This window comes from Cryptomeria japonica, chromosome 8 (genome assembly GCF_030272615.1).
Source record: "Cryptomeria japonica chromosome 8, Sugi_1.0, whole genome shotgun sequence".
NCBI lineage: Eukaryota > Viridiplantae > Streptophyta > Pinopsida > Cupressales > Cupressaceae > Cryptomeria > Cryptomeria japonica.
Window position 1 is genome coordinate 429361153 of NC_081412.1, and position 26048 is coordinate 429387200.

The 26048-nt window shown below is 37.7% G+C and overlaps 1 protein-coding gene across 3 annotated transcripts in view; it reads right to left on the reverse strand.

Annotated features, from left to right (window-relative positions):
* The window catches only part of LOC131067848 (protein GFS12), a 241869-nt gene that overhangs the window by 166354 nt on the left and 49467 nt on the right, over nucleotides 1-26048 (reverse strand). For 2 of the 3 annotated variants that reach the window (XR_009111877.2, XM_058003019.2), the window contains exons 2-4: nucleotides 10984-11018; nucleotides 10790-10861; nucleotides 8358-10649 (exon numbers count right to left, since the gene is read on the reverse strand). Coding sequence is in view for 2 of the 3 variants with exons in the window: in XM_058003019.2 (XP_057859002.2) it covers nucleotides 8358-10649; nucleotides 10790-10861; nucleotides 10984-11018 (2399 nt within the window). In the remaining variant the exon portion in view is untranslated. The remainder of the gene's footprint in view (nucleotides 1-8357; nucleotides 10650-10789; nucleotides 10862-10983; nucleotides 11019-26048) is intronic. The other variant, XM_058003020.2, reaches the window with a different exon arrangement.

Here is a 26048-nt window from a genome sequence, read left to right on the forward strand (position 1 = left end):
GATCAAGTTTCCTAACACAGATCAGCCATGTTTGGGGGAAATCTAAAATGGCATTAACTCCATGATTGGAAAAAATTAAGGTCATAATAGCACAAAAAGAGAATGACCCTGAAAAAACATTTTTCCAAAGTGAGGAAAAATGTTTCATCGCCACTAAAACAAGATGAACACACCATTGAATCTCCTTCCATGTGCATTATCTCCCAAATACCATAGTTCATAGATACTTGCTTTGTTAGGGAGAACTCCACCATATAGAGATAGTGAAGTTGTTAATGGGTACAAGTAGACATTCAAAAGACTAGTCAAATCCAAACATGGTAGAAAATGTTAGGAAAGAGTTTGGCATGTTCATCTTAGGACAAGATCATAGTATTTGTGCTCTTCAACACCAATACAATGTAGATGCTTTGTGCATGGTGGTACCTCTAAGGACAAAATTATTTGTTCCTCCAGCCTCTTGCAATCAAGATTCTATCACAAGTATTTTTTGCTTTTTATTTTTTTTTTTTTTTTATTTTTATTTTTTTTTTTTTTTTTAACATTTGTATTGTAGACTTTAGTACTTACCATTCTTTAATTTATTTTGCATTTTTTAGTTTTAAGTTGTGTTGGTTTTCTCTCCAATTTCAATAAGTTGCAAGTTCTTCAGCTGAACAGAATTAGATGCATCTATTGCAGAGCATGCTAGAGTCACTATAGATGATGATGATGAGACTCTTACACATAATGCACCTAGTGAGAGTGTCAATACATTTCTTGTGGTTCAAATGATGTTGAACTTGAACCAAACAATGACCTTGATCTAGATCCTTTTGATGATTGATGAAGATTGAAGACAATAATACAAAAATTTTATTTGTTTTTATTTCAATTTTGTAATTGTAATGATTTTCATTTGAATCGTGACCCTAGACATATATGATATTGACATAATATTGAAATTTTGAACTATCAATTGGCATTTACCTTTATTACTACCATTGATCAATGATGAAGTCTCATACTATCAAATATATTTATAATTTTGTGCACACGTGTGTGTATATATATAAAATACAGCCATACCCAAATGCACCGTACCCAAGAAAAATAAATTTGTATCAAAGTACCCATACCCCTTCCCATATAAAAAACCAACAACTTAGAATAAAAGCAATTGAAAACATTTTAATCCAAATGCATTTATTATGGTAATCACACAATCATGACTACAGTTCCTTTGAATCATGATTTACATAAATGTATTAAGTAAAATTAATAATTCATTGAGCTTTCATTATGAAGTTTTTAAGATTTTGCCTTAATCATTAGCCTTTGCCAAAATAGGAAATGATGAGGTATTAAATAGTATTTGCATGATCTATGACATAGCTACAATGGGGCTACCCATATCTCTACAAAGCATTCACCTTTTGAAGTTTATTACAACTTCTGACCTATGGAGCTCTAAAACATTTGGTTGTCATTCTGATTCCATATACATCTCCCCAACAAGAGAAAGATAAATGCTTCTTATTTTATGCAGAATTTGGCAAAGCTCTCACTAAAATTTAAACATCCTTCAACTGACTCATGCCTATTTTACACATACAAAATGTTTTGTGTTGTGTCAAGATGCAAGTCACAATTCAATCATTTCTCATTCATAAATCAAATCTAAGGCTTTGTTTCTAGTAGTTGTCGATGTTGCCATCCTCAATAGCTAGCACCTTTTTGAGGCATACAAAAGGAAGATTTCAAGCATGTCAAGCAAGGGTGGATACGACAACTTGGATATGTGGAAGGCAATGAGGTGCCAAGGCAAGAAAATGAACATCGAGGTTCTTGGTACACATCTTGACAAAAGATACACTTTTTGGAAATTTTCAAATTGGGAAAGGGTGCACAAGTCGTCCGAACTCCAAAGCATGCCAAAGAGAGAATGTCATACTTGGAGATAAAAAATGTTCAAAAATGACATTTGTAGTCAGCGCACAATGCCTATTGTTATGTTCAATAATATTGGTTATCTGCCAATGTATTAATTGTTTGTATTAAGTAGGTTGTCACTCTCTGGTAGTTATAAGCATTAGTTGGTTGACGGTTGTGTTCCTCTTGGTAACCATCGAGTCCTTTAAATATATTGTGTACATAAAGGAATGTAGCATGATAGAGTTGGATCAATTGTAATCCTTGGACAACCATCTCTGGTCTTCTTCTCTATAATAATTCCATGTGCAAATAAAGATATATTTTATTCCTGTATCTAGCATGCATTGTTATCTGTATTATTATTTCTTGTATTTAATTTATCTAATATAGCAGCAAACGTTTGGCGCCATTGCCTTAATAGAAATTGGGTCAGCCTTGAGTGATTAAAGCCCTTAGATCCCAATAAAGGTAAAAAGAGGTCACAAGGTGGTCAAGACCAAGTGATCAAGCGATCTTTAAGGATTGTAGAACAAAGAGAACGAAGAAGAAGATTACGAGAAACATTTGAGGAAAATCCAGTCGGACGTTCAAACAATGTGTTCGTACAATCAACGTCGGACGAGGAGTAGGAAGAGGGAAATCCTAAACTCAGACATATTTCGTCGTCTATCCATCTCAGGGGAAACAAAAATTGGAGGATCCGAACCACAAAGCCCCAAACAGGGGGAGCATAGGAACAAGTCAAAGCCTGGAAGTAGCCAGTGTGTTGGGATGCTGGAGGTGGACGTGTAGAGGACGACCGCATGGCTGAGAGTGCAAGGAAAGTACGGGAACGTAGCGATCAAAACAGTCCACCCAAGTTCGACACACAAGGGAATAGGCAAGCAAGAAATATGGTGACTCCTCCAGCAAGTCCAAATGTGGATTGGCAGAAACTATCCAAGCTCATGGGGAACGGATTAGAAGATCCTATGAGGCACTGCAAGATGTGCGAAACCATTTGGTTGGCAAGCGGTCAATTAGATAAAGACTACTGGTTGAGGGCGTTTCTCGCAATGTTACAGGGAATAGCCATTGACTAGTTTTCAGAGTTGGAAGATAAACATACAGAATCATGGGATAGCCTGAAGAAGGCATTTTAGGAGGAATTTAAACTCCTAAGGGATGATAATGAAATTGTGCCACATATTTATAATGCCAAACAAGTGAAGCAAGAGAACGTACGAGGGTACAATCATAGGCTCAAGGAGTTGCTGAGTAAGATGGAGAATCAGCCAGCCGACAAGTTGAAGAAGAGGTGGTTCATCGAGGCATTGAACCCCTTCCTATACAAGAAGATGAAATTAGTGCCTCTGTCTTCATAAGCTAATGCTTACAATCAGATGATGAACATCAAGAGTGAAAACAAAACATCCTCCTATGGGAAGAAGACTAATTATGACAAGAGCACCAAAGGTAGCAGTGACGAAGAATCCAAAACGGTTCAAGCCCTACGACGAGATATGAAGAGAATGATGAAAGTGTAGACGCATGGAACCATCCTTGGGAAGTTGAGTCATTCTTCATGACTCCATAACTTGCACCAAGAAGTCCTATGGGTGTGTGCACAAGCCTCTTTGAACTTTATTTTTCACATTTTAAGTTTCATCGCCCGCTTTTCCCGCATACAGAAAGAATTGAAGGGAACCAAGAAAGAAACTAATGAACTATGGTGTACTAAGTGCAAAATTGAGGGGCACATGAAAGGTAATTGTCCTAGAAAGATATTTTATGAAATTTGCCACACGAAAGGTAATTGTCCTAGAAAGATGTTTCACTAGAACTACGCAAGTAGTCTTCACATAGGGAGAGTCTACTCCATCGAAACCATGGAATGTATCGCCAGGCAGTTGTGGAAATCAACAAGGGGGCAAAATCAAAAACAATACAACTCTAGAGGACGTCCTATCATACAGTGCTGACAATGTAGCGAATGGAGACACTTTGCAAGAGACTGCCAGAATAAGCAAGACAGTGTACAATTATTGTGCAAATGGTGTGGACTAAGTAACCATGAAGACACCAACTACCCTTAGAAAAAGAGTATTAATATGTTGGACATGGAGGAACAAGACGAGGAAGTTCTAGCAATCATGAGACCACAGTCAAAGAAGGCGGTGTACTTGGACCCTTGTACGAAGAAGGAACAACTCTGAGAAGCTAGAGCAGAAGTAGAAGTGTTGGTGAAGGAACGAATAACCTCCAACGAAACTGCAAGTATGTAATTGCGATCACAATCAAAGAAGAACATAGTTTGGCAGGTGCTACAGCCAACCATACCTATCAAGGTGATTGACCTTCAAACTTTGCTGCAACTAAGAGTGGCAATTACCAAAACGGTTAGTGAGGGCACAGCTAGCCAAAAACAATGTAAGCCACAAGAGGAACCAACGGGGAAACCACCACGTGAAGGGAGTGAGGCCAGTGATCCAATGTTGCTAACAGTGAGCATTGGGAGGAAGCCAATCGTCATCGAGATGGAGATTATGGGGAGGAAAATGACAACACCATCGTCGACGAAGGATCAAGAGTAAACGTACTACCAATAGATACTTGGAAATGCCTCAAAAGACCAACACTCTGGCCCTCGACCTTCCACTTTGTAGGTGTCGACCAGCACAACATCAAGTTGTTGGGAACATTGATGGCACAAAAAGTAACTATTGGGACAATTTATTTTGGACTTCATAGTCATCCCATTGCAGAAGAAGATGTACAACACACTCCTTGGGAGGGGATGGTTGATTACTACCAAGGTGAATCACAATTGGAAGCAGAACACATCCTCACTCGAGAGTAAAGGGAGGAAGTACATCATTGACTTGAGAAACCACGCGGTAAGCAAGGAATTGACATCCTCCACATTAGAGTCCAAAGATAGAGAGTCAAGTATGGATGAAGTAAAGGCATGGAACCCAATGATAAGGGGTGCTCGAGCTGGAAGACTATTTTGAAGATGAGACGACTTCCCTGAATGGACTATTTCAATAGCAAATGGAGGACTGCGATATATTTTCGCCGACGTGTAATTTTATTGAAGCTACAACTCTTGGTGAAGAGAAACCAGTGAAAGCATGTAAAGTTATGAAGGACACATCTAACAGTACGGAGATGGAAAATGGAAGGAAAAAGAAAAAAAAATTGAAGAGAATTTAAAAATTAAGAAGGAAAAATATGAAGTTGGCCAATGAGAAAAAAATTTAAAATGGAGGTATTAGACTAGTATGACACCCAACACTAGTACAACACTCAATACTCAATGCACGGCCTCCAAGGAGTTTTATAGTATGGCATCCAAGTCTTCGTTTCATACGGTAGCATTTGGAGCCCATCCAACAATCTTGGTACGACACTTTAAGACTTTCGCACCTGCATTCTAAGGTACAGCATACTATATAGCATTCCCAGACCCTCACCATATGGAAACTCCCTTCTCCTTTGGTACGAAGTAGTGTCGTACAACACTTGGTTGTTACTCCCGTGTGGTGGTTCCTTCGCCACATACATCATTTACACTTTAGCGTACAAACCTCTCAACTTTTCGTTGTACGGCTTGGTAAGCAATTGACATGTGTGGGTTCGGTATTACTCTACAAGGTTTTGATACGGCATTGGGAGTCCCTTCACCAAGTACAACATCCAAGTCCTCAACCCATATGGTACATAAGTCCTATCCATTCCGTACGGCATATTAGTGTCCAGAGCCTTGTGTACGGCAAAATAACCAATTACAACTTTCTTGTCAAACCGTACGGCTTCCCCTCAGCATCTCCCACGTATGGCAAGGAAGCAACTATGTACGGCATCAAAACTTGTCACACCACGTACGGATAAGATCTCACTACATATGACTTCTTTGGTTAGATATTTTTGTATGGCATCATAGACTACATCAACCAGAATCCGTAAGGACAACACTCTGGGTGGCATCTTCTTGGTTCAAGGGTTTGGCAACGTACAAGGTTTGTGGCATACAGTACAGCATCTTCAAGAGCACTTCGTACGTTGTTTCACTTGCACCATACGACTTCTCATTTATCATGTATGGCAAAAGCAAGTGGTAGGATTGGTACGACAATATTAAGCAAGCCCCATATGACAAATTCTAGTATGGCCATCTTTTGTGAAGTGTGGAGCATAACTTGATCAAAATAGTGACATGAAATTGCTATTTTCTAGCTTCACAATTGCTGCCCCTTGACCCCAATAGGGGAGTTGCCCATTGACCTCGCTGGGGGCATTGCCCCCAAACCCCCATTTAATTTGGTAGGTACACTACAAGTTGGGGTTGTCCAGTCCAAGTCATTGTCTACAGTGTACACTCTTGTTTTTAGTCTTTCTAAATATTACTTGATCTATAATTGTTGCCTGGAAGAAGACTTTTTCTTTTGGGGAGGATGATGTAGTCAATGCACAATGCCTATTGTTATGTTCGATAATATTGGTTATCTACCAATATATTAATTGTTTGACTTTGTATTAAGTGGGTTGTCACTCTCGGGTAGTTATAAACGTTAGTTGGTTGACGGTTGTGTTCCTCTTGGCAACCATCGAGTCCCTTAAATATATTGTGTATGTCAAGGAAGGTAATAGGATAGAGTTGGATCAATTGTAATCCTTTGCCGACCATCTCTCGTCTTCTTCTCTGTAATAATTTCATGTGCGAATAAAGATATATTTTACTACTATATCCGGTATGCATTGTTATCTGTATTATTATTTCTTGTATTTAATTTATCACATATAGTAGTAAACAACATCCAAGTTCCCAAGCATGTGCCAACGAGGGAAATGTCTTTTTTGTGATGAAAATCACTTAAGTGAGAAAAGTGTGTGCACTTTTCAGTGCTAACAACAAATTAGAGTGTGAATCACTTAAGTAAGTTAACATGCACCCTTAGAGGCAAATGCCAAAGTGAAATTAGAAGAAAAGGTGCAATCCACCCCTAGGCATGCACCCAAGCCACTTGATGTCAAAATGCCAACACGAAAACATGACAAAATACAATGGGTGTTCTTGGAGTGCTCCTAATGACTTAAATGTCAAGTTGTAACTTGCAATTTAGACCAAAAAGAGCATTCAAATTCCCAAGAATGCTCCTAGCCACTTGAGTGTCTACTTGTCCTTGCAAAATAGAACGATTAAACCATCCAAACAATGAACATAGACCCAGATCCAAGCAAGGCCCTAGGCCTAGAGAGAAAATACCAAACAAAGGGCCCCCTATCTATATTGGCAAACCCCCCTTTTGCATCACACTTTGGTTTTCTAAGGATGGTCTATAGAGGGCAGATACCGCATTTGCTGAAAGTCCAGGAATTGTTGCATTTATAAATGTTGGTCCAAGCTACAATTTCCACTACCTAACCTTAAAATGAGCATGCAATGCCTCATTTCCAAAACCTTGTCCACTCAATAGCTGGATCAAGCTCATTTAGAGGTTCAACCTCTGAATTCATGTGCAAAAAGGATTTCGAATTATCCAGGAAACAACTTGTTCAGTTGTCTTGAACAACAAATTTGTTGAAACCAGTAATGGATTACACACCCTCCTCTTCGAGTGCCTTTAAAATGAAAGGCCCTATTACAAAGAATCAGAAGAGAGTTACCAACTCCCCCTTCTTTTCTTCAAGGCAATTCCTATCTGTTAAACATTAGATTATTTGAGGCATTTATTCAATATATTCTCTACTATAATTGCATCCATAGTCATTCAGACAAGAATCGATTATGTCCATAATTTGCTGATATCAATATCTAACCGGCTGGTTCAGGTGGGCAGAACTGTAATAAATTTACGTTAGATATCAAAAACTTGTAAGAAGGTAAACATCCAAAAATACAAACTTCTGTAATCGCTTGAAAAGGGAAAGATATAATTGCTCACAATGAATACTGTTAAACATATTAAATTTGTCATTATGAGCAAGCCTCAATTAAGTTTAAAATTCTAAACTTGATTATTTACATCGTGGAAAGCTCCTCAATCAAAATTACACAATCTCCAGTCAAAGATGACAATTTGATCGTTACAACTCTATTCTATTTTTGTACAGTTGTAAACACCACAAAGCAAATTGCATGAGCCCAAAACAAAATTCTTAAAGCTATGAAGATAAGAAATGCCATGCAGAATTATAATGTGAATTATCACATCATCAAGTTTCAGATGGAAAAATTTACTTCCTTCTCAACTGTCAAAAGATAAGACTTTCAACCAAGTAAGTCGGTCATAAAGTCACTAAAAACTATGACCAGAGCCAGCAAGCATATGTATTTCAAAAAAGAGACTCCACACCCGCCACCTTAGCATTAGTAGATAAAAATTAAAATTGAGATCTCAATTACTCTTCTTGTTAATATATAAGAATAAAATGAGTGACATGGAAAAAAGTTTAGTTACCTTCTCCAATCTAAATGGATTGCTGATTCAATTAGGGATTGCAGATATGGAGGAAGTTTTTTGAGCAGTCCCGGTAGTATGCCATCCTTTATGTATGCAGCCAAAGAGACTGGGTCAAATAGTGGTCTGTGCAAATGTAACTCAGCAATGATACACCCCACTGCAAAGATATCATTAGCCAAAGTTTCTGAGGGTGATATTGATTGAGAAGCCTTATTCTGCCAAAGTAAAAAGTCTTGAAAGGTCCTCTCTCTTCCATCTTCTTCAGCTTCTAAACAATCAATGAACTTGCTATATTCTCCATAAGGTGGATTTGAAATGGTGCTGGGCAAGGATTTTGTAGGCCCTTTCTCCAACTTTTGTCCTAGCAAGCTGTGGAAATTCAAACTACCATTAGAATTAGCTGCTAAGATAGGATTATAACATGGAGTCAAATGCCTTGAAGATTCAATGAACAAAGCTAACTCCTCCAGCTCTTCCAAAGATGATGACACAGAAAGATTGTCCACTTGAGAAAAAAAATTGTTGTTGCTGCATATATTTCTAGTCTGGGAAACACTTTGCCTAACCATTTTGGATGCACTTTCATTTGTACATTCCAGTAATTTGCCTTCATTTCGAAATTCTGGTGGATCCTTCCATGAACTTTGCAGTCTTCTTGAAGAACATTTGCGCATGGGATGAGGCCTGGAAAACAGTTGACGTCGTCCCATTGACCTTGGTACAGTTGGTGTAGAGGTTGACAAAGTTACATTCTTTGCTACAACAGAAGCCTCACCACTTAGCTTATAACCAAATGTCAAGTCAATCCAATGATGCAGATTCATAGATACCCGATCACTTTCTAAAGCTTCACGATGTAATGAAATAAACTCTTCAGGCGTGGCTGCCCATGATGGTATTACAAGATCGCTCATTCCTTCGTGAATGGAATAGAAAACCCGAGGATCAGCATAGAACTCGGGAATACATTCATCAGGAGTCCACTGGTATAATCGTTGCATGCTTGCAGGATACTCATTTGGTTCATAGACCGAACGCACAGTTCGCCGTAAAACACACAAAGGCAGCCTTCTTGCTTTATAGCTACAGACAGCAAGCTCAGAGAGACACTCATCTGAAACGTGGTGTGGTATTTCAGAGCTTGCATAGGTAAAATCTAGTTGTTCATCTCCCTTTGCTAAATGCCACTTACTCTTCTTCAGGTCCCTCCAACCAGCATTGGTGTTCACATCAGGCCTTACACTGAAATCTATAACCCAAGGCATTACAGTATGAAATGTTCGGTCACCCCATCTTCTCCCAGCCAATCGATTCAAAGCAAGGAGGTACTCGTAGTTACTTAACTCTCCTTCCCACCATCTCTTAAAATCGGATTCCCAATCCATGAGTGACGACAGCTTCAATTCCATAAGAAGTGCCCGACAAGAACAAAAATCTGTGCAAATATTTCTCTTATGGCCAAGGACTATTGATGAATTAGTCTTGTTAGAGCTTTCTTGTACATTTTGTATAGAGTGCTCTCCAAATCCACTGAGCCAGCACCAGTATGTATCTGTCAGCAGTATGTTTGAAGGACTCAGACCTCTGTGAGCAATTCCTTGCTTGTGACTGTAAGCCAATGCTGAGAGAATTTGATATGTAAGAAATCGGAGATGCCAATCAGTTTTGAGTGCCCCTGGGCTGAAATGTAAAATATTTTCTAGAGTAAATGGAGCTTTTGGATGTACAAGATACATATATTCAGTACTCTTAAGTAAGCCCAAGATTGGAACTATATTGGGATGTCTGACAGATACAGCGGATACATCTTCTCCACAAGATAAAGGCATACCAACTGATTTAATAAATTTTATTGCATATGGGTCCATGCTTTTCTCCTCAAGAAAGCAATTCATTGATGACAATACATTTTCCTCCAAAGTACCAGAATTCAGACTCCAGAAAATGCTCTCTAATGCTGCATAGCATGCAGTTCTAACAGCAGTGGGAGACAATGCAACGATGTTCTCTACGAAAACTAATTTCAAATTTCCAGTGTCTTCTAAAACCTTCATCAAAATTTTATCTATTGAAGCATTTAGGGACCCGTTAATACATTTAGAAATTTCTGAAGTTCCAACAACACTTCCCAAGCAAAAATTTGATCTTGTTTCCAATAAATCACAGCTTTGCATCTCAAATTCACATTCCCCCCCTGTACCTTCCACCTGCTCATTAAGATCTGACAAATCTGTTATGCAATCTCTCTCCTCTGCTTTTGATGTTGACTGCTCAACTATATTTACATCCCTGCCAGCAAAACACAAGGTCTTATAAAAGATTAGAGCTTGCTCAAACTGCTAACTAAAACTCTAATATTTAAAATTCATCTAAAATACCACTTATCTTTTGTAAAAAACAGAGGTCCAACAGCAAGGTAAATGCCTTACATGTCATTTCTAAAGGACTCGTTGCCATGCTCTGCTATGACCTGTATGACAAATTCTGTAGTATCATCCTTGCTAAAACAATTTAATAAAAATGTATTAATATTTTTAAAGAAAACAGAATAAGCACTTTAATTATTACGAAGAAACTCTACAAAACAGATATTATTGATTTCAAAGAAGTGATTGCAAAATACCATGGTAAATTATCTTCCTTCCCAATCAAGTCAACCTGCATTGTGAAATTTTCTGGTGTCAAAAACAACTGATCCAAAGCCACACACTTAGACTATCAACACATCAAGCATAAATATTCAAATAGATGAACATTTCAAACAAGGTTACCCCACCCTAAAGGACATGATTAAAACTAAAAAACAAAGACAAAAAAATGCAAACCAGAACAGACCTTTAGTTTCCCACTTTATTATTTTCAAATAATACTTTTTATATTATATAAATATATGTTGTCTCCAATGAAGGTTACAAGCAATCATAATAAAGTAATCTCTTCCTAACGAACTCTCAGATACTCTATGTGAATGCTACTTCAAGCCTGTAATTCCACGAATTTCTCAAGCACATCATAAAAATCTTCCTTTTTCCTTCATCACTTATTCTTCTATGGTTGCAATAAACACTGGATAGCTGGTAGAGAGGAATCAAAGATAAAGGCATAAACAGTTTATTTAAAAGTGTGCAATGTATTAGTCTTGCAGTTAGTAAATCACTAATCATCAAAGACAGCGCGCAAAATTTATGACAACTTTATCAAGTAAATAATATCATAAAAAAATAACAAATTGAGGAGGAATTTGAATCGATAAGCCATAGACAGGAAAGGCTGGGCTAATAATTTCTATGTTAGTAATTAAGCATGCAAATGGTGATGCCACTTGTCTTAATACTTGTAGTCATAGATCGCATACTTGGACTCGGAGAGTACTCGGCAAGCCCAAATTTTTTGACTCAGCAACTTAAAGTACTAAATTTCTTATAAAAACTTTTTTTTTTCGCAAAATTCCATTACAAAATGTATCAAATGAGTTTAAAAATCATAAGTTAGTGTTTTCTATGAAATTTAATTGTTTGATACATACGAATTTCAAAATTTTCAATAATAAAATATTAAAAACATTATTTGAATTCTATATATTTAATTTTTTTAATAATTAACATATGAATATATTTTAGTCGTGATAGTTAAAAACTTAAAACAACAGATAAATTATAGATATTATAAATTTAATAGTTAATACCATTATGCAAAAATTGATTATTTTTAAAGTTCGAAGAAATATTAAAATTCATAATATGAGTGCGGAAAATGAATAAATTTATATACATAATAATTAATATTAAATTAGTTATATGAGTATGGAAAATGAATAAATTTATATACATAATATTTAATATAAGTTCCTAATTTTTAAAACGTTCAATAATAAAATATTAAAATTATATTTGAATTTTATATATCTAAATTTTTAATAATTAATATTTTAATCACAATAATTTAAAAATTAAAACAATGAACAAATTATAAATATTATAAACTTAATAGTTGATACTACTATGCAGAAATTAATTATTTTTAAAGTTTGAAGAAAAATATTAAAATTCATAATATAAGTATGGAAAATGAAAAAATTATATTATATAATTAATATAAACTTAATACAACCTTATGCTTACTTTAATAATTCTATGGTTCACTGAAAAATATTAAGGGCTAAATTCGTAAGCATGGAAAATCATAGAAATTTCAGATAGGAAACACACAAAAGATAAATGCAGAATTTTTGGAATTTACCTTATTAGCGTCATCCAAATTTGCTGCGAAGTGAGGCTTGTGTCAGGGTTTTCAATAGGAAAAATCTGAGTTACCGGGTTTGGCCCCCTAGACCCTTGGTACTAGTCCGGTACGGTCCTGGTTCGGGTCCAGTTCGCCTGTGGTTCGGACAAGGTTCATGGTTCACAGGCTTGGTTCGAACCAGGGCGAACCCAAGAGGACCCAAGTCGAACCCAAGGGTCTGACAGCCCAAAAATGGATTTTTTTTTTGCAAAATTTAAATTTTTTTTAATTCCACCACATAAAAAATTAAAATGACCCTAAAAGTGAGTTTTAAAACATTAACTTGGCTCATTTCACACAAGCAACATGACTTCAAGCAAGGGGAAACGAAGATGTGGGATATGGAGCCAAAACATACTGATTTGGATAAATTCACTTCTCAGCTTGTTGCATTTGATGACTCGGATAGCGAGCAAACTTAAAGTGCAAGTGCAAGTGTCATTGGCATTGGCATTGATTTATCTAATGTCAATGTCAATGATGAGGAGGAGGAGAATGAGGATGACGAATTAGAGAATCCATTTGATGATCAAACTTTAAATTGTTGAAAGTTGAAACAATGATACTTGAATATTTTATCATTTTGATATTAAACTTGATGTATATGATGCTGTTATGGTATGACCATGATGCTATGATTACAAGTTTATGTTGGTTTTGTTGTTTATATGATGCTATGTGGCATGCTAATCTTAATTCATGCTTATAGGCTGCATGTATATATATAATTTACATGTTTTTGTACTAACGAACCCAAACCCCTTTTCAAAATTTTGTCGTACCGGCGTACCGGTTCTTCGAACCCGAACTGGTGCCCGAACCCAAACCAGCAACCTAGGGAAAAATCACGTCCAAAATTTATGTTTCCCATGTAGAAATTTGCTCCAACTTATTGTAATTACGACTGACCTGTAGTGTTGGTAAGAATCATTGACCCTGATGCAGATGAAAATCTGAATTGTACATGTAGGATCCTTTGTAAAGAGATGGTTCAATAGCAATTTTACCAGCAATTGATGTCATCTTTATCGGAAAACAATGGTAGTAAAAACTATTTTGTGTAAGACATCTACTGGAAGTGTTGCTTCGCCTTTCTACCAAACTCCAACAATCATCATTTGATCTTTGATCAAAGGAAGGAATCCTCTTCATTAATCTGACCTGAAATGTAATCTCTTGTAATTTGATTGGAGAATGTTTAGTGATAGCATTGCTAGGGTTGGTCTTACCACTCCAAGCATGTTTCCACACTTCACTGATAGGAGTTGCATCGGGGTCCTAAGCTTTGTGTTCATCTTAAATTTTATATAATTCCAAAATAGCTTCTTCATTCAATTCAAAAAGCGGCTTCCTGTAGGATACATAAGCTTCAATCTCAAACAAAGGATTAATCATAAGACAAAAGTTATCCTTGCTTCCAATGCCAAACCTATCTTTTTTCCAACCTTTATTACCTGATTTCTCCAAACAATGTTTCAAGTATAGCTCTCATCTACGTTGTCCAATTCATCATCTCTTCCTTTGTCATCATCATTCAATTCAAAAAGCGACTTACTGTAGGATACATAAGCTTCACTCTCAAACAAAGGATTATTCATAAGCCGAATGTTATCCTTGCTTCCAATGTCAAACCTATCTTTTCCCAACCTTTATTACCTGATTTCTCTAGACAATGTTTCAAGTATAGCTCTCATCTACGTTGTCCAATTCATCATCTCTTCCTTTGTCTTTTGGTTCTTTGAATTGTCTAATCACTACACTTTGATTTGTTATTTGTAGGATTTCATGACATCTAATTGCTGACATGTCCTTGCTTGCTATTTATGGTATCTTACCTTCCAATGTCATATTTCTTTGTTTATCTTCAAAGTGATTAGATTGGACACACGAAGTAACTTCTGATTCACTTGCATTAGAGGTACTATTCATCTCATTTATAACCATTGATTTGCTGGTGGATGCCATGTACTCCTCATGAGGTAAAGAAGAATTTGATCGACATCCTTATCTCTAAGCCTCATCACATAGTCTGAATTATGATCCCTAGATTCAATCCCCACCATGTCATCCATAATGCATGATCCTTGGGAAGGTGTAAGATCAATCTTGCAATCCTTATGAATCCATCTACTTAGTTCATTTGTGATATAGACTGGGGATTATGCAATAATAATCTCTTGTTGATCCACACTTATGGAGTTAACTCTGCTATTTTTGATATACCATTGTGAATCGTGTTGTAAGTCTCCTTCCAAATGCTTGTCGTTGTTTCTGATATATCAATGTGAGATATGTTGTAAGTCTTTTCAATATTGCTTATAGCCATTCCTGATATGGCAATATGAAATATGCTTAAGTCTGCTTTATATCGCTTATAGTGATGATATAACTTGCTGTTTCTGATCTAGACTTTATAAATATGCAAAGGTCTTCAATATCACTTATAGCGACAAGGTAATTGCTGTTTCTGATTTGGCCATAGAAGTCTACAATGTATGGTGTTGTTCCTCATTGATAGCCTTAAATGTATGCCACTGATTTTATGCCAATAAAGCAACTGCTCCAAGGGAGCAATCCAAATATAGATAAAAGAAGTAAATAAGAATGATTCTATGATTTGACGGAATGAAGGTTTTCTCTTTAATATGTTACGAAGGGATGTGAATATGAACGGTTGCAGCTCTTCATAATCCTTAAAAAATCGCACCGCTTGGCAATTGAATATTTGACTTTCAATGTTATCACACCTTATGTGGATAACTAATCAGTACTAAGGATAAGTTAACAGTATTTGATGTACTTCCCCTTTGGGCAGCAATAATGATGCCATTAATGTTTGTTTTACTTGTTACTTCATGCTCAAAATAACAATTTGCTCATGGAGGCTTTATACAATGATTGTTGTTTGTTATAACTATACTATACTTGCTCCATGTAATCAATTGCTCTTAATAAGACACTAGTATATGGATTGCTTAATGCAATATGCTTTTTTTTATATTTGATTCCTCTTGATTGGCGATTATGGAAATGGAATGTTGTTGATGATCTTGGTTAAGTATATCGTTGTTTAATATAAGGATCTTGATGTCTCATATGGCTTAGTCAACTTGACTCAAGTCTTGAACACATGAATAGTCGATTGGAGAAGTATATGATGTGCCTTGGATATCATAATTGATCGCTTGTTTTTTTTAATGTACTTTCCATATATCAAACTATCCTTCTCATCAACATCAATCCCTCAAGCTAACGCTTCATGAAGCTATCGTCTAGAAAATCATGAAATCTTATAGATAAGACAATTTTCCTTGATATGATATTACTTCAACTTTCATCTTGATGTCATCCATAATACAAACTAGTGCTGTCTATTACGAGCTATCACCTTTAACCAAGGAAATACAAGGCTAACTTACTTAATGTTGTGTACAATTCTTACTTCTACTTGCTAACTAACTTGAAAGTGCCCTAGGTCTGCCACACCTAGATCGACATGGTCACTTGCTTGCTTAGATTTTCTTCCCATGCATTCTAGCGTGCTTGCATGAAACGTGCTTGCTTACTCTTGCTTATTTTGATAACCTTCACCACTATGAAACTGTCTTCTTCCACATGAAAATCTACCCCTACCTCAGGAGTTGTTTTGTTGTCTCCTTTTAATCTTCTCTTCCGCCTTTAACGCATATTGATATGCATCTTCCACGCTAGTTATTTGTATCATGTGTATCTCATCTTGAATTGAATTGTGCAGCCCATTCACATATCTTGACACTACTCCATATCATCTTCCACATGCCTTGCTCGAATGTTCAATTTATAAAACTTCTCGATGCACTCATGCACGCTCTTCTCTCTTTGTTTCAAATTTTGCAACCTTTCGAACAAATTGATTTGGTAATCTATAGACATAAATTTTGCCTTCAACTTTTTGTAACCATTCTCTCCCAAGATTTGGTTTTGTCTTTGCCTCTACGATGCCTATCAGTTTGCACATGATCCCACCATAAAGACACATGTCCCTTCAATTTTGTGCACACAAACTTCACTCTTTTTGAGTCTTTAATCGACTCATAGTCAAAATACTTCTCCATCTCTGATATCCCATCCATCAATTCTTCTGGATTCAAATTTCTTATAATTAGGAAAATCAAATTGGGGTTTGCTACTTATTTTTGCCATTGCCTTCAAAAATCTACTCTGAAATGGTAATTGCTTGATAGATTTATGAAAACGAAGTTACATATAGGCAATTACAAGACAATGTTTCCAAACAAAACAATTGTAAAATAGAGACAAAAATGGAAACTACCTAAGTTAACTAAAATACACTAAATGACCATTAATTAATAAATAAATACCCTCCTTTAATGGTTGTGGTCGGCATAAAATGCCTATTGTTAAATTTGATAATATTTGGTATTAATTATTTGTAGTAAGTGGGTTGTCACTCTCGGGTAGTTATGTGTTCGTTGGTTGACAATTGTGTTCCTCTCGACAACTATCGGGTCCTTTAAATATGTTTTGTAGCGCCAAGGAAGGTAGCATGGTATAGTCGAATTAATTGTAATCCTTGGCCGACCATCTCAAGTCTTCTTCTCTATAATAATTTCACGTGCGAATAAAGATACATTTTACTGTTGTGTCTGATATGCATTATCATTTGTGCTATTATTTCTTGTACTTAATTTATCAGATATAGTAGTAAATAATTTAGCGTCGTTGCCATAAAAAAAATCTGGTCAGCTTTGCGCGATTCATGGCCTTAGATCCCAATAAATACGAGAAGAGGCCATAGGGTGATCAAGACCAAGTGATCAGGCAATCTTTAAAGATTGTAGAACAATAGAACGAAGAACAAGATTACTAGAAAAAATTGAGGAAATTCTAGTCGGACAACCGTCTGTATGGCCAACATCAAACGAGTACGAAGAGGGAAATCTTGAACTCACAGATGTATTTCATCAACTATCCATCTCTGGAGAGCCAAGAATTGGAGGATTTGAACTGCCAACACTCCAACAAAGGGAGCACAGGAACGAGTCAAAGCCTGGATGTACCCGAAGTGTTGGGACACTAGAGGTGGATGTGTAAAGGACACGCATGTGGCCAAGAGTGTAGGGAAAGCACAAGACGTAGCAGTTGGAACAATCCACCCCAAGTCTGGCACACAAGGGAGTAAGCAAGCAAAAAACCAATTTGCACCGTATTGGGAACTTGTCCCTTGCCAAGGAATTGAGAATAAGGGGCCTAAGCTGAAGACTCTGTGGAGGAGAGAGCATAGAAACAACGAAGGTGACCAAGGTGTAGGAGACGCAAAAGGTGGACATTTAGAGAGCTCACACGTGGCCAAGAGTGCAAGAGAGGTACGGGAACACGGACAAGAGCAAGACGGTACAAACTAGTTGAATACTCACAATACCTTTCGAGTGAAAACAATGTTGAACACCCAAGAGAAGCAAAAACTCCTGAAATCCACAAGGGACAAATCGGAGGATCCCATACCCCATTGCAAGACTTGTATAACAATTTGGGAGGTGAATGGTTAGGATGACCAGGCTTACTGGTTGAAGGCATTTCTCGCCACCCTATGGGGAATTACCATTGAATGGTATACAGGCCTAGAGGCTAAGCATAAGGCAAGATGGACTAAACTAGAGAAGGCATTTCAAGAAGAATTTAAACTGTTGAGAGATGACAATGAGATTGTTCCAAAAATTTACAACACCAGACAAGGGAAGAACAACAACACACGGGCATACAATCATAGGCTCAAAGAACTATTGAACAAGATGGAGAACTAGCCAACTAATAGGTTGAAGAAAAGGTGGTTCACTAAGGAATTGATACCCTCACTACGCAAGAAGATGAAAGTAATGCCTCCATCATTGTACGACAATGCTTACAATCGAGCAATGGACATAGAGAGTGAAAACAAAACATCCTCCCGATGGAAGAGAAAGACCAACGATGACGAGAGCACCAAAGGTAGCAGTGATGAAGAATCCAAAACTGTACAGGCCCTTCAACGGGATATGTTGAGAATGATGAAAGAATTGAAGGCTGAGAAAGGAACCAATAAAGAATGTAATGAACTATGGTGTACAGAGTGCAAAATTGTGGGGCACATGAAAGGTAATTGTTCTAGAAATATGGTTTGTGAGATTTGCCAAGTGTTGGGTCATTCAATCAAGGAGTGCCCATACAATTTGAAGACTAGAAGTACACAAGTACTCTTCACACGGAGAGTCCACCCCATCGAAACCACAGAATGTTTTGCCAAGCAGTTATCAAAACCAATAACGGCGAAATCAAATATAGTACGACTCCAAAGAATGTCCTATCATATAGTGCAGACAATGTAGCGAATGGGAACATTTTGGGAGAGACTGCCAGAATAAGAAAAACAACATACAATTATTGTGAAATGGTGTGGACCAGTTGACCATGAAAACAGCAACTATCCGAAGCAAAAAGGTATTAATATGTTGGATGTGGAGGAACAAGACAAGGCAGTTCTAGTAATCACGAGAGCACAAACGAAGAAGGCGATGACCCATTTATGAAGCAACCACTCCAAGAAGCCAAAGCAGAAGTAGAACAAGTGCTAGCGAAGGTACGAATAACCTCCAACAGAACTGCAAGTATGTCATTGAGATAGGAGTAAGAGAAGAACATAGTTTGGCAAGTGTTACAGACAATCGTACCCATCAAGGTGATAGAACTTCTTCAAACTATGCCGCAATTGTGAATGGAAATTACCAACACGGTCGGTGATGACAACTCCAACCATCACGAATAGAACATGCCACAAGAGAAACCAGTAGAGAAACCTCCATGTGAAGAGGAGGCAAGTGACCAGATGTTGTTGACGGTCAGCATTGGTAGGAAGCCAACCATCATGGAGATGGAAATATGGGAATGAAATTAACAAAAACCATTGTCGATGGAGGCTCAGGAGTCAATGTAATACCAGAGGATACTTGGATGAGCCTTGGAAAACCTGCACTCTAGCCACCAACGTGTGGGTGTCGAACAACATGGCATTAATCCATTGGGGATTTTGATGCCACAGAAGGTAACAATTGGCACACTGCCCTTCTTCCTAGATTTCCTCATCCCATTAGAGAAGAAGGCATACGAGGCTCTCCTCGAGAGAGAGCAGTTAATCACTTTGAAGGCAAATCACAATTGGAAGCGTAACACACTCTCCAGCGAGAGTTGGAGAAGGAAGTACGTCATCGACCTAAGGACTCAAGTGGTGAGTGAAGAATTGGCATCTTCAAACTCAGAGTCCAAAGACGGAGAGTGGAGTACAAATGAAGGAAGAGGATGGAATAGAATGACGAAAGGGTATTGGAATTGGCAGATTGTTTAGAGGATGAAACTAGTTCCCTACATGGACTATTCCACTAGCAAATGGAGGAAAACGAGGTATTTCCACCAAAATGTAATTTTCTTGAAGCTACAAATCTTGAAGAGAAACCAAAAGCGTGTAAAGTTATGGACGATACATCTGACAGTACAAAGATGGGAAATGGGAGGGAAAAGACAAAGGAATTGAAGAAAATTAAAAAATTAAGAAGGCAAAACATGGAGTTGGCCAATAATAATTGGAAGTATTGAACCAGTACGACACTCAACACTTGTACAGTGACGGAAACTTGGGAGTGTACAACGTCAACCTTCTTGGCACACCATACGACGGGGCTCCATCCAAACTTCACGACAAAATTCATACGATGCCCTTGGCACAACACACGACAACTTGCCATCACTCTCGTACAATAACTTGCCACCACATTCGTATGATGCCCTTGTTTTCTATCTGTACGACATCCTTGTTTTTATATTGTACGACAATTTTCATCTATTCCCATATGGTAGAATTTCATTACATCTGAACAACAATTTCTTGCTACTTTCGTACAGCAATAACTTGGCACTCTTGTACGGCTTCTTCAACAATGTACGACATCAACCTCCGATTGTGGCATGACATTTCATGCTCATACCACTTGGCACATTTTTCAGGTACGGCATCATTTTATACAACTTGTACAGCAACTCTGGTAGCTCTACCTCGTATGGAAACATAAACTCATACGGCAAATGACCCACCATATACAACCTAGCATCTACCACATACGGCAGTCTCTCGTACGACATCCACTTTCTTATCTCGTACGACGTCTCATTTCCATTTAGCATGTACAACATCATTGTCCTCTTCAAGACGTACGGTGGTGTTGATAATTCTAGTTCACCGTATGACACTGCTTGGACATATGACAACCTTATTCTACCGTACAGGTATGGGTCATAGAAAAGCTCCTCTACACCTTACGGGTACATCTTCCTAACTCATGGCTTGGTAACGTACATCTTCTTGGTTCATGGCATATCATACGGCATCTTCAAGAGCAATTTGTACATTGTCTCATTTGCATTGTACAGCTTCTTGGTTATTCAATATGACAACAACAAGTGGTTGGATTGATATGGCAATCTTATGCAAGTTCTATATGGCAACTTTTAGTACAACCATCAATTCTAGAGTGGAGAGTGCAACTTGATCAGAAATTTGACATCATATGTTGGTTAAACATTGCCAAATCTCCATTTTTTGGCTTCATCAATATTGCTTTTCGTGTCTTAGAAAATCAAAAAATTGATGCACGTCGTGGAGTTTCGTGTAGTTTTGAAGGTTTAAATTTGGTGTTGGCGACGAGGGCACTGCCCCTCAACCCAACCCTGTATCACGACATGGAGCGCCCAGCCCCCTATTGGGGAAGTAGCCCCCAAACCCCCATTTGATTTGGCAAGTACACTACAAGTTGGAGTCATCCAATCCAAGTCATTGACTGTCATTAATCTTTATGAATATTACTTGATGTTTACTTGTCATCTGGAAGACAACTTTTTTCTTTTGGGGGGGATGATGTAGTCGGCATAAAATGCCTATTGTTATATTTGATAATATTTGTTATCTACCAATGTAATAATTATTTGTAGTAAGTGGGTTGTCACTCTCGGGTAGTTATGTGTCCATTGGTTGACGATTGTGTTCCTCTCAGCAACTATTGAGTCCTTTAAATATGTTGTGTACTGCCAAGGAAGGTAGTATGGTATAGTCGGATTAATTGTAATACTTCGCCAACCATCTCATGTCTTCTTCTCTATAATAATTTCATGTGCGAATAAAGATATATTTTACTGTTGTGTCTGGTCTGCATTATCATTTGTATTATTATTTCCTATAGTTAATTTATCAGCTATAGCAGTAAATAATGGCCATCCTATCAACTACACCAAGTTGCCCCCTAAATTTTACAAACTTGTCCGAGCTCAGAGACTTGGTGAAGATGTCTACAACCTGATCCTCAGTTGGAACATACTACAACTGAACAGATCCATCTTCTACAAGTTGTTGAATGAAGTGACAATTAAGCTCAACATGTTTGGTGCACTCGTGGAAGACTAGATTCTTGGCAAGTTTCAACACCCCTTGATTGTCATAGGACAAGTGAGGACCTGCTTGAGACATTTGCATGTCAAAAAGCATCCTTCGAAACCAAATTGCCTCACATGTTGCTTTGATAGTTCCCCAATATTCAACTTTAGTCGAGGAAAGAGCTACCACCTATTGTTTCTTACTAGTCCATGTGACTACACCCATGCCCAGACTAAAGCCACACCTAGAAGTAGACTTCCTATCATCAACAGAACCTACCCAATTTTGAGTCTGTAAAACCATTCAGCCAAGGATCTTTGCTTCTATTGTACAAAATGCTAAAGTCAGGTGTACCCTTCACATATCTTAGTACACGCTTCGTTGCAACCAAATGTTTTGCCTTAGGGGTTGTCATGAAGCGAGATATGTAGCTCACAACATAACTAAGATCAAGTCTAATGGTCGTAAGGTAGATAAGGCTGCCAACTAGTTGCCTGAAAGTTAATTCATTCACCACAAGTGAATCTAATTTGGCTGATAGTTTCAGCCCTTTCTCCATAGGTGTAGATGAAGGTTTGCAATCATTCATCTTGAACTTATCTAGCAAACTCCTGGCATACTTCAACTAAGAAATAAAGATACTACCACTAGTTTGCCAAACCTCTACACCGAGACAGTAATGCAGAAGTCCCAAGTCTGTCATATCAAAGGATTGGCACAAATTTTGTTTGATCTACTCAATCTAGTGTGTCGCACTACCAATAATGATCAGATCATTGACATAGATGACAAGAAGGATCTCACTACAAGTATTTTTGACATACAAATTGAGATCGAAAGGACTCCTCTGAAAGCCTTGTCCAACCAAATACTGATCAATTTTTATGTACCAAGCCCAAGGAGCCTGTTTGAGGCCATTGAGTACTTTCACCAATCTGCATACCCATTGTTCTTTATCAGCAACCTTGAGGCTGCGTCATGTAGACCTCTTCCTCCATTCACCATTGAGGAAGGCACTCTTGACGTCCATTTGATGTACATTCCAACCAAATTGTGTTGTGATGGCTAGAACAAGCCGGATGGTGCTCGTCTTAGTTGTGAGAGCAAATGTATCCTCATAGTCGATGCCCTCTATTTGTGAGAACCTTTTAGCCACCAATCGAGCCTTGTACTTATCAAGAGTTCCATCAGCCTTATACTTGACTTTATAGACCCATTTGCAACCAATGGCTTTCTTCCTAGGTAGAAGATCTGACAAAACCCATGGTTTATTCTTGACAAGACTATGATGTTCAGCTTCCATAGCCTTCTCCCATTTAGGATTTCCTTGTGCTTTGGAATAAGTATGAGGCTCATAAATACCCTAAATATTTGCCATGAGAGCAAAATTCACTATGTTCTTTTTCCTCTTCTTCTAGAATATCTCCCCTCAACAAGTTCATCATCACAAAAATGTACCAATGGTCTTTTCCCACCATCACAAACAAGCTCTTGGAATCCAATTTTGATCTCTTGGCCTCTAGTATCCAAACATAAGCAATAGAGCCAAAAAATTTTAAGGGGCTGATTTTGGGCTTCCTCCTAGACCAAGCTTCTCCTAGGGTCATCTTCTTAACGGCCTATTGATGGTGTCTATATGCACTATGCAACACAAAATAAAATACTAAGTATTTTATCCTCTCTTAAACAAAGACTCCCAAATGCTAAGCTGCGTGATCAAGTGGAACGACTCCAAGGTTCTCGAATGTCGGGTCTTGACGTGCTCTTGGACAGACTCGGTTGTATATGATGTGATATTGCTGGAATCACAAGGTGGACTTACGTTGAATGCTTGAAAGCTCGAATATCGCTAAAACGTGTGATTTCACTTGATTTAAAAAAAAAAGGGGGGTAAGAGTTTAGAAGGCTATTCTGACTCTAAGAATGTAAGAGCAAAGGACAATCTTTGGTGAAATTCAACTAAGCTTTGCTTCGACATACAACGAACATCTCCACGAGGCTAGTGCAATCTTCTAAGGATAGCTTTATGATTTCCAAATCATCACAACCATAGACACCATCAAGTTGATGCATATCAATGAAGAAGCGATAATTGAAATTAAGCTTTGGCTAAGATTAATCCAGTTAACTACGTAGGGCACTTTACCATCGGCAAGGTGTTGGTAGTATGGATATACAAATTTCACCATTGATCATACACAAAGTTCTTCCATTCATCTAAACAACATGGAAATTGAATGAGAAGTAGAGACCAAGCAAATTGTCGAATCAACACATAGAACTCACTACATCTTCAATGAAGTTTACATGCTTTTTGCAACAATGTCTTGGCAACAATCTTTGCCTTCTCTTCCTACTCTACTCTAATTATTTGCTATCTAACTACTAACTCTCTATTCACTATTAACTTTTACAAATGAAGAGGTGGAGCCTTACATGGTGCTCTCATTACAATTCAGTGGCTCAGATTGATTCACAATCAATGGCCACGATCGAAAGATAGAAACCTATTGCAAAGCATTTAATGCTCGACCAATGACAATTAAATTTGATGGGACACATGTCCTTTGAAAATTCAACCAATAAATGATGACAATAGGTACATCGAACTTTGTGCCCACATGTGATAGTTATCTTCTTTGTAGGATGAGTCAGGTTCATTCAATCTAGACACCTTCTCTTGAAATTATATGATGACTGGGCACCACTTCAGCTTGTTGGATCTTTGTAACTCATCACAAGTTGTAAATGAATGAGGCATATCTCTTGATACTCAACATTTTCAAGCGCTTGATGTGATGATGACTTTGCTAAAATTGATCCTCTAACTTTGATTAAGTCTTTTGAAACTATCTCTTGTCTTGATCACTTGCATTCTTGAGCATTCGTCTGACTATACTGACAATGATTCTTGGATTTCTAGAGGAAACTCAAGATTGTGAAAATTTCCATCCTTGAATGCTTGATGTTGATTGCTACCCTTTGCCTTGATGTTGCCTTTCCATTATTTCCTCATGCTGATTGCTTGCATCAGACCCAAGACGGACCCTAACATTGCCTTGGACGAACCTTGTCCTTGCCTTGGACAGACCTTGTCCTTGCCTTGGACGGGTAGCTTTGGTCAAAGGACAAGATGGTTCTAGCCTAGGACGGGTAGCTTTGGTCAAAGGACGAGAAGGTTCTAGCCTAGGAAGGCTTGATCATGCAATTGTGTAAAGTTAAACGCTCTAAGTCAAAGGACAAAACGTCCTTGGTCAAAGGACGGGATGATTCTTTGAATTTCCATGCCTTGATGTTACTTGCAGCCTTGGATATGTTGAACTCCCCATGTTGCTGGCATTGAAGCATTCCCTGTGTTGATCATGAAGTCCTCTTCCTTAGTCACCTTGAAAACAAACAAAAACTATCAAACACACTTGATATATGCTGATTTTACAACTCTCTTTCATCTGATACCTCACTGTAAGCGGTCTGATTTTCTTTAAAAATGATTAAATTATCCTGTCTCAAATCTGCAAATTACTTCCAAAACAGACTGGTAACTTCAATTAGATCACCCCTTTGATGAAATTGTCCCTTTATATCAATGCACTCTTGATGTCAATTGCTGATGCTTCTCGAATTTACTGATGTGAATTTGATAATTTTGCTTCCAGAATTCGCTGATTCAAAAGTTCACCTGCTGTAGGTAATGATTAGGCTTGATGTCTTGAATATCTATGCCTCAGGTCCAGTCAAAATCGCCCCTCAATCCAATTGAATTCGCTGTGGTTGGCAGCGATGATCCCAGAAATACTTGATCAGAATTAAAATCAGACTCCTTGGAGACAAATTCGCTGTGACAAATGATCAATTTCGGTTCCTCAATGATTTGATTCTTCCTTTCTAGCTTGGAAATCGCTGTCAATGATGAATGAATTCGTCTTCAAGCAATAACCAAAAGCTCAAATCAT